This window comes from Meleagris gallopavo, chromosome 22 (assembly GCF_000146605.3).
Source record: "Meleagris gallopavo isolate NT-WF06-2002-E0010 breed Aviagen turkey brand Nicholas breeding stock chromosome 22, Turkey_5.1, whole genome shotgun sequence".
Classification (NCBI taxonomy): domain Eukaryota; kingdom Metazoa; phylum Chordata; class Aves; order Galliformes; family Phasianidae; genus Meleagris; species Meleagris gallopavo.
In genome coordinates, this window is record NC_015032.2 from 13508321 (window position 1) to 13518556 (window position 10236).

Sequence of the window (10236 nt, forward strand, 5' to 3'; positions counted from 1 at the left end):
CGGCGCAGGTGAGTGTGGCCCGGCCCAGCGGGCCGAGGTGTCTCCGTAGGGTCGGGACTGAGCGCGAGCGGCGAGCGACGGGCGGAGGGCTGGCACTGACAGTAGGAGCGAAGCGGCCTGCATTGGGTTCCCGTGCTTAGAACGGAGCAGGAAAAGAGCGAAGGACAAAAGCGGCCGGGCCGGGATGTGTCAGCGCCGAGATCGGGGAGATTTGAGCCGTGAGAGAGCGGTGGTGGATTTGGGGGTGCCTGCAGCGAGGTGAGGATTGGTGGAACGAGGAGGGTCTTCGTGAGGGGAGCTGCGAGTCACGAGGCCACGGACCGGGATGGGCGCCGTGTGCCCGCCGTGCTCTCAGCCCCGCTGCTGGCCGGGCCCGGTACCGAGCGCTGCTACCGGCCGGGTTGCTTCTCCCCTCACACGCAGCCCTTCCTTGTGAGAAACCGCACGGAATCACAGCGCTCGTAAGGGACCTCTGGAGATCGGCTGGTCCGACCCCAAAAGGCTGGGTGTTTGTTAGGAGCGATTTCTTCTCTGAAGAGCGGTGATGTGCTGGTACAGCTGCCCAGGGAGTTTTGGGTCGCTGTCCTTGGAGGTGTTCTGGAGATGTGGCCCTGAGGAACGTGGGCAGTTGGCACTGTGTGTTGGGCATCTTGAAGGTCTTCCTTCACAACGGTATGGTTCTAACTGCTTTGCTCAGTTTGCTGCATGCTGTGGTCATTGGGAGTCTGCCTCCAAATGCATTCGCTACACCCCGAGCCGTACCTGGGCACTTGGGAAGCAGATGAGCTGTGCATCCAGGGCTGCAGAGAGCTGCCTCACCGTGCCCAAATGGAGCAGTGGAAGTTGTCCTCTTCATTGTTGGTTGGTGTTGGAGTGCAGCTCACTACGGTGATGTACTCACCTAGCTGGTTTGCTTGACAATATTTGCAACCACAATGACTGTACTACATCTGGCTGCCTTAATGATTTGCTTTGTAGTCAGCTTGATTGCATGGCTTTGTGAAAACTTTGGTGTAAAAATTTCTGTCTCTCGATTCTTGGTAGAATGTGAAGGTCATATCAGCTTTCCCTGGTGTGGAAACACAACATTCAGGGGATGAAAAATGGGCAAACTATTTAATGACGTTATTTTGCATCCTCACAGCTGCTGTTTGGAACATCTGTTGTGCTGTAAGTAGGCTTCTAGAAAGCGACTATACAAGTTTTAATTCATGAAAAAGCTTTTGGGTGGCATTTGAATGCACTACTGTTGCTTCAGAAAAAAATGGGTGTAGGTTTTAAGGCTGTAGTGGCAGGATGGTCCTGATGATGCACCACATCACTTCAGATGTGAGTTAATTGTAACATAAAGGTCTCATAAAAATGAGAAGTTTTCTTCAGTACACTGGAGATGTAAAAAGAGGACACTCAGAAAATACCACATTGATATTTTGATAGGTGGGTGAAGTGCTTAATGAAAGCACCTGATGGATTCGCTTTCAAGCTGTATTCCAGGCGGTATGGACAGAGCAACTCTTTCAAAGTAGGAGATTTACATCAAAAAGCTAAATGATACCAAAATTCTGCTTGAATAGATGAGTCGAATCTCTGACTGTTGGCAAAATTGTCATCTGCAGAAAACTGCCTTTGTTTATTCCTCTTTTGTTTTTGTTTTAGGCTTCTAGCACTGGATCATCCGTCGATCAGATCACGTCAGCCACAGACCTGCTGTCATGTCTAAGTTAAAGAGCTCTGAGTCTGTTCGGGTGGTGGTTCGATGCCGGCCGATGAACAGCAAAGAGAAGTCAGCTTCGTATGAAAAGGTTGTTAATGTGGATGTCAAATTAGGGCAGGTCTCGGTGAAGAATCCACGGGGAACATCTCATGAACTGCCAAAAACTTTCACCTTTGATGCTGTGTACGACTGGAATTCCAAACAGGTTGAACTCTATGATGAGACCTTCAGACCTCTTGTGGACTCTGTTCTGCAAGGTTTCAATGGGACAATCTTTGCTTATGGGCAGACTGGAACAGGGAAAACCTACACGATGGAGGGGGTGCGTGGTGATCCTGAAAAAAGAGGGGTCATCCCCAATTCTTTTGATCACATCTTCACCCACATCTCTAGATCTCAAAATCAGCAGTACCTAGTTAGAGCTTCTTATCTGGAAATATACCAAGAAGAAATCAGAGACTTGTTATCAAAGGATCAATCCAAACGGCTGGAGTTAAAGGAGAGGCCAGACACAGGTGTATATGTTAAGGATTTGTCTTCCTTCGTTACAAAAAGCGTCAAAGAGATAGAGCATGTCATGAACGTGGGAAACCAGAATCGCTCTGTTGGTGCCACCAACATGAATGAACACAGCTCTCGATCTCACGCCATTTTTGTGATCACTATTGAATGCAGTGAGCTGGGACTTGATGGAGAGAATCACATCCGTGTTGGAAAACTCAACCTGGTAGATCTTGCAGGCAGCGAGCGCCAAGCTAAGACTGGAGCACAGGGGGAAAGGTTAAAGGAAGCTACAAAAATCAATCTCTCTCTTTCAGCTTTGGGCAACGTTATATCTGCCCTAGTAGATGGCAAAAGCACACACATTCCATACCGGGACTCAAAGCTAACTAGGTTACTCCAAGACTCATTAGGTGGCAATGCCAAGACCGTGATGGTGGCCAATATAGGCCCTGCCTCTTACAATGTAGAGGAGACTCTTACGACGCTGAGATATGCCAATCGTGCCAAAACATTAAGAACAAGCCGAGAGTGAATGAGGATCCTAAGGATGCTCTGCTACGTGAATTCCAGGAAGAAATTGCTCGACTCAAGGCACAGCTGGAGAAGCGGTCTATTGGCAAAAGAAAGAGGAGGGAAAGGAGGAGAGAGGGTGGGGAAGAAGAGGAGGATACTGAGGAGGGTGAGGATGAAGGAGATGACAAAGATGACTATTGGAGAGAGCAACAAGAAAAGCTGGAGATTGAAAAGAAAGCTATTGTTGAGGACCACAGCTTGGTAGCCGAAGAAAAGATGAGACTGCTGAAAGAGAAAGAGAAGAAAATGGAGGACTTGAGGCGAGAGAAGGAAGCAACAGAAATGCTGAGTGCTAAAATCAAGGTAGAATTCTTTGCCATGCTTTCATACTTCTTACGAGCAACTTATTAGGCTATGGGGAGAATAGCAGGTTGCTTAATTTGGAAAAATATTTCAAAAGGTTTCCAGAATAGTGATTTGTGTTTGATCAGAAGATTTTGTTTAGTTTCCACCATTAATTACATTCCTCAATATTCATGAGTCGTTGCATTGTTCTTATGTGCTGATCTTGTGGAATCTTCAGCAATCTGCACAATAAAACGTGATGATACATCTTATCACAAGCTGTGAAACAAACAATGCTTCATTGTGCAACAGATCATTAACAAGTTTTTTTTTACATGAGAATATGCATTTTAGTTCTTCAGATAGGCCACACTGCAGCAGTTTGTAATTCTAAGCAAGTTATGCCTTCATTAACCCCTACATTCTTTAGGGATGCTTAGAAATAGCCATTCTCATAGCAGCTGACTTAGAAGAGAATGTTAAGTAAGAGAGGTGCCCTCGTGAAGAAGTTGGATAAGTAGAGAGAGAGAAAGTTGGGTTCTGTAGGAAAGACTTTGTTAGCTGGTCACCAGGAGAGAAACTTACAATCTTGTCTTTTTCTTTCAGGCAATGGAAAGCAAACTTCTGGTGGGAGGGAAAAATATTGTGGATCACACAAATGAGCAGCAGAAAATCCTGGAACAAAAACGACAGGAGATTGCAGAACAGGTACAAGCAGCAACGTTATTTACTTTGTACAAAAAAAAAACCCAAAAACTTACCTGCAGAACTTTTATAAATCGTTGTATGAGGAGAAAAGGTAAGAAAGTTTGCACAGGGTTAACCCTGGCATTGCTTTAATGGCAATTGTTGATTTCAAAAGAAGGGGCAAGGGCTTGCGTCCTATTTGTTGTGTGAAATTTGTAGAGAAGGTTTGTAATAGTTCTCTTCCAGTTTTTCACATGAAACTTTTATATCCTATCTATGTCTGTAAGTGAAGATATAATTGGAAGGCTCAGACTGTGACAATTCAGCTGTCAACTCAGGAGAACAAGTGCTTATTATGTGATAGAAGCTTATTTTCTGTTATGCATTCTTTCTTGGTGATTCTTTGACTAGTATGAATTGATTAAAAAAAATTTAAACACAGCGTTTAATTACTTTAATTAAAGCTTGAGCACTTATTCACAGTATCTGATTCCAATAGACCCTTCAGCAAAGTAAAGACAAAGAAGAGCTAATGCTTCTGGTATTTCTAAGGCAAGAGATAGGAAGAACTAGAAGCTAAAGCAAAAGCCCTGGAGCCCAGGGAAGTAAAAACCTCCCGAGTGTTGGATTCGTGCATGTCAGCCTGGAGGTAGCAATGTAATTGTGGTCTCTGATCTTTTGTACATGACATTCTTCAGAAACGTCGGGAGCGAGAAATCCAGCAGCAGATGGAAAGTCGGGATGAGGAAACACTGGAGCTGAAGGAGACCTATAGTTCTCTTCAGCAAGAGGTGGATATAAAGACCAAGAAACTTAAAAAGGTAAAAAGAACTTGACTCCACATCTCCTGGGTTAAATAAAATCAGCTTGTGTGTGAGACTGAGAGAAACGTTGGAAATTTATGACTTTGGCTCCATGGTCTGTTCCAGTTATTTTCCAAGCTGCAAGCTGTGAAGGCAGAGATCCATGATCTCCAAGAAGAGCACATCAAGGAGCGCCAGGAACTGGAACAGACCCAGAATGAGCTTACCAGGGAACTAAAGCTGAAGTAAGTCCTTTCACTTCATTGCCTGGTAACTGTAACAGAGATTGTTTCTATGGGTGGGGAGTAAAAGGAGGGACTGAATTCAGATGCTTGCGGAACAAGATTTAAACATGAGGAAGCTAAAACATTCCTCCCTTTTCCAGGGCTGTATTAATTCCCAGGGAGAGGAGCAGTGGAGAGTCACCAGCTAACTGTGTTTCTTGTGTATTTCCCATTTTTGTGGTTGTATGCAGGCACCTGATTATTGAAAATTTTATTCCTTTGGAAGAAAAGAATAAGATCATGAACAGGTCATTCTTTGATGAAGAGGAAGACCAGTGGAAACTGCATCCCATAACCCGTCTGGAGTGAGTGTACTTCTGATTTTTTAATTAAGATCAAATCGTAGGTCACATGAAGCCCTCTAGTTGCCAAAAACAAGGTACTCCAACAGAGAAAATCATGGTTTTAAAATGGCCCTCCAAAGTTCTTATGTATTCTTGCAGTATTATAAAACAAAGTTTTCGTTCATCTAAGTAGGTTGAATAAAATAGGAATATACAGTTTGGAACATTTCTTCTAAGTGAGTCCAACATTTAAATGTAAAATATATGTAACACTGCATGCACCATTTAATATCAGTAAGCTCTTATCATATTTGTTTTCTGATTTGGTTAAGAAAGCTCTCAAAAATTATTATGTGAGAGCTGTGGATAGATCCTACCCCTTTACAGAGGACGTTCTGTAAAGTAAATTTAGAATGTTAGGTGCAGCTGTGTGCATCTGTGGCCTTTATGATAAAAATTATGCAGAAATCCCTTGTTTCACGCAGGGAACAGATGCAGATGCCAAGGGATAACAATCTTACCTTCTCATCTCTGTCTGTAGGAAGAGCTGTTCTGGGAAATGCAGTCTAGGTAGTTTCTGCTTGCTTGAAATACGTTTCCAAATGTTTTACCTCATAAACTCCAATAAGTCTTTATTTTTGGTGTCTAATAGACTGAATCTGTGTGTTTTTCTAGTAACCAGCAAATGATGAAAAGACCAGTGTCTGCTGTAGGATACAAAAGGCCGCTGAGCCAGCATGCCAGGACATCCATGATGATTCGTCCAGAGGCTCGGTACAGGGTAAGCCCAGATGTTGTTACAGCCTTCATACATTCACCTTCCTAATCAGAGAAATGTAAATTTCAGAGGATTGTTAGTTCTTCTATGGGATGTACAGAGTGTCTTGGATACATTTACAATGTCCTGCAGAATAAGTTTCCAGAGGAAAAGAAACTATCTGTATGAAAGTGTATAGGCTTTAATTCCAATTGTACTTTCTCAGGCAGAGAATATTGTATTACTGGAACTTGACATGCCCAGCCGAACAACAAGAGACTATGAAGGTCCAGCCATTGCTCCCAAAGTTCAGGCTGCTCTAGAAGCAGCTTTGCAGGATGAAGATGAGATCCAGGTGGATGCTTCAACCTTTGAGAGCACTTCAAATAAAAAACCAAAATCCAGGTGAGTCAAATTTTTAGTAAGTAGACTAGCAGATAGGAGAGTTACAAATACAATTGCTCTCTGTCTACAGTTCTCATCAGTAAAGCTATGGCTAAGTTGGTTGTAAAGCAGAAATAGAAAGAAAGGAAAATAGGGCAGTAGAGAAAGCTGGGACTGATTAGAAAATAAATCCAGTTTTTTTTAAAAAAAAACAACAACAGCTTTGGAAGATTAATTTTGACATGTAACAGGTGACATTGTTGGGGCTTTTTGTTTATTTTTTCATTTTTACTTCTTCAGGCCTAAAACTGGAAGGAAATCAGGGGGATCCTCTTCAGCAGGCACCCATAGTTCTCAGCTCTACCCACAGTCCCGAGGGCTGGTTCCAAAGTAAAACCAGCAATTCCTCTCCAGGGCGTGAACAGCTTTTGCCTTCTGAGAGCAGAGACAAGTAAAAACCTGCAGAGAGACCTCCCAGCCAGACTCCAACCCCTTTCCCCTGGAGGTGGCCTCTTTGCTGTTTAACTGACTTGTGCCAGTCCAGGTACACTGAGCCACAGGAAGATACGTGTTTGCAATTCAGCATTTGGCCTCTGTAGGAAACAGATTTTAGTTAGGAAATCAGAAATGCATGAGGTACGTTACAGTGTATTAGAAGCAATGGGAAGCATGGGGATCACCTCACAGCGTCACCATCTCTCCTCCTGCACTAGCCCTTTTGCTGCACTTGGCTTTTTTGTTGGGCAGTAAGAAGACAGAGTTGAAAGTCATCTCAACAGAACCACCGCTCCAGAGCTTCATAGTGAGAATCAAATGAGGTTAAAAAGCAGAGGATCCACCCAAACTTGACTAGGTGCAGTTTTTCCTCTTCCTGCTTGAAAGACTGGCATCATCATTTGGGGTTAAGAAGTTGATCTGAACGGGCAGATTGACAGCTGTCAGCATGTACTCACCACCAGATAGCTGTGCCTCCCTTTCAAACTGTAGGACAAAAAAGGGACTTCAAAGAATTTTGTTGCTTTCTAGACAGGAAGCAATAGAAATTGAAGTCCTTGTTTACAAGCATAAATTTAGCTCCACTAAACTGACCTCCTACAGATCACACCCCTACCAGCAAGAACCACCTTGTCAAAGAATACATCTGCATTCCAGTGCCAGCTCCACTGCTTGCTTCCTCTTTGTTGCCTCCATCTTTTTCCCTGGCATTTGAAACCAATATCCACACTGAGTCTTTGAACGGTGGTGTGGTGCATGCAATTTTCTCAGATCTCCCACTGGTCGCAGGAAATGTAGCACTGGCATGGAGCTATCTTCTGAGCAGGCTCGTAGGGCTGACTCTGCCCTCCCCTCTAAGCTGGGTCGAGGGTAGAGCACCATGACAAGAAGCCATCTGTGAGTGCACTGTTCTTGTAAGTATGGTCCCTTCCCTTGGTGTCTAAGGAGCTTCAACATACGGTACTCTTTGTGCCTCACCCATTCCATATTAGAAGCTTTTCCCCTGCACCTCCCCGACCAGGCAGGGCCCAGTGGGAGTGAAAGCACATATAGCCAAGTCTGTATAATGGAATCTGGTACTAAATCCAGGGGTTGTAGTTTGAAAACAAGGGAGGAAGAACTCCTGCTTTTGATGGTCTCTCTGCAAGCTGCCCTTTGACTTAAGCAGGCTACTGTAAAGCTGCAGGCTCGTGTGGCAGGGTTGAGGGAGATGGAGCTGCCATGTTGAAGACAGTAAGGTGTCCCTGTCTAGTGTTGCACAGCTCATTCATAAGTTTTAGTTTGTTGTATATTGAGACTTGGGATGTTACATTTTTCTGGTTGCTGTTGGCTGTCATCCTATGAATGTTTTTACCTATTTCCTCTCCTTCACTGATGACTTCCTCCAGACTGACATGTGTGAGTGTCTGAGGACTTGCCTGGTTTTAGAAATGCTCTGATATATGGACTCTACCTTGTGTGCTCGTTACGTATCTGCTGAGTGACTTCACCCAGGCTGGAGAACTCCATTATATCTGACCCCCATGAGCAGAAGGAACTGAACACTCAGCACAGCTCACCTCTGCATCTTGCGGGCATGGTGCCTCGGTGAGCCAGCTGCCCGGGTGGGCATGGTTAAACTCTAAGTCAGCTGCTTTGATTCGTGGAGTGCTTTTCTGGATCACAAGATTAATATATATATACACACACATATATATATATTTTAGTTTTGGTGGAGGAAAGATGAGTTTGCCTGTAACTGAGAGAGCAGTCATCTGACAAATTTCTTTCAACTAGAACATGGAAACCTGGCATAATCTTCCTTTTTATAAAGCACTGTTTACGTACAGAGAGCCTTTTAATTAGCTCTTGTTGCATAATATAATGTCGCCTTCTCTTCCCTCTCCTCCGTCTTTCTCTCTAGCACATAATCTTCTGTACTTTGACATTTTAAAAGATGATTGTATGCTGTAAATGCTCAGAGAACTGAAATGAAACAAGGGGGTTTTACAACCTGAAAGAGCAACTTAATATATACACATGCATATGTACATACCTATATGTACACGTATGTTTAACGTGAATATGCACACACAGCCACATCTGTGTTTGCACACTCACACCCTTCCTCAGTCACCACAGTTCCATAGGGAATTCTGTGTTCAATTCAAATGCTGGAAACTCCCCTTGTGGCAGGACCAGGATGGTGGAAATTACAGTGCAAACCCAAACTGTTCTCGTTTCAATGTTGACAAGCTAGCTGGTTGATATGTCAGAAAGGCTCTGCTTTTAATTCTGTAGAAATTCATTAGCAAGGTGAAAGAAGTTCAGTAGGATGGAAAAAAGAATAAAATTGCATATTTAGTCATTGTATTGAAATCAGAGCTGTGGTTAGAGGTTTGGTTAGTGTGCTACGGGCAATCTCAGATTGCTACAGAAGCTTTTAAATTCTCATTTCGATGGACTTACCCATGAGCAGATACTCGGTGGCACTGATATTAAGGGAAATGCATTGTCTTAAGCTCTACAAAGCGTACCGAGTGCTGGGTTGAAGTTTTTAATGAACATTCCTGCCAAGCTTGCGTGCCTCTGGGTGTTATCTGAACCATCTGGGCTTCCTGCAGGTTAACTGCCGAAGACAGGAAATCCAGCAGACTCCTGCAAGAGGCCCTGGGACATTGTGCACAGCCACAGCTTTTCTCATAGGGACGTTTGACATCCTTATCCTCGCTCTGATCTGTATAATGGGATCTTTACTTCCAAAACAGCGACGTGCAGCAGAAGTGGCCCTCTGGTTCTGGCAGCAAGCAGCACTGAGGCGTAAGAGCTCAAGCACTTTCTTAAAATCCTTACTACAGATCGAATGCCTTTTTAACAATATTGGCTTGCTGCTCCCATCTTCTCAAGCACATACCTTTGTGACAGCGTTTTAGCTGCATTACACAGATCAGAGCAGGCTTCTGTGCACTGTAGATGCACTGAGCTTCGGAGACACCTGCAGCCCTGCGCTCCTTTCCCGTGTGACGTCCGGGCTTTAAAACGTTCCATTCGTGCAGCGTTAAAGCACAGATTGGCGGACGGAACCTGCACAAAGCCCAGCGCCAGGCTGAGGCGTGCTGCCAACACACGGCGCTGCCCGCTTTCCCCATCCCTTGGCTTTGGCACCGGGGGTCCCGCTGCCCCCCCCAGCCCATCCCCTCCCGGCGATAATTCCGCCCGTATTTATTTGTATCATTTCTTTCTTTTTTTTTTTTCTTCGTCTAGGAATGTAAAATGACCCTAAAACACAGCGCGTAATAAAAACGATGAGATTTATCGCATCGCAACGCGCCACTTTTCATCCTTCGTTTCTCAGTCGCCCCCGGGCCGCTTCAATTCGCGTCCTACCGAAGCCGTCCGTACCGCTCCACGCCGCGGGCGGCCCCGGCGGAGCGCCGCCCCACAATGCCCCGCGGCGCGCAGCGCCCTCTGGGAGCTGTAGTCCTCC

At 44.7% G+C, this 10236-nt stretch overlaps 1 protein-coding gene across 1 annotated transcript; it reads left to right on the forward strand.

Annotated features, from left to right (window-relative positions):
* The first annotated feature begins 43 nt into the window (after window positions 1-43).
* KIF3B (kinesin family member 3B) lies at window positions 44-9327 on the forward strand. Its single transcript, XM_003212090.4, is given in 10 exon segments — window positions 44-258; window positions 1657-2721; window positions 2724-3094; window positions 3683-3784; window positions 4462-4584; window positions 4693-4811; window positions 5042-5155; window positions 5810-5915; window positions 6118-6296; window positions 6576-9327. Coding segments are annotated over 9 exon segments (2217 nt in total). The 5' UTR covers window positions 44-258; window positions 1657-1712; the 3' UTR covers window positions 6670-9327.
* The last annotated feature ends 909 nt before the right edge of the window (window positions 9328-10236 follow it).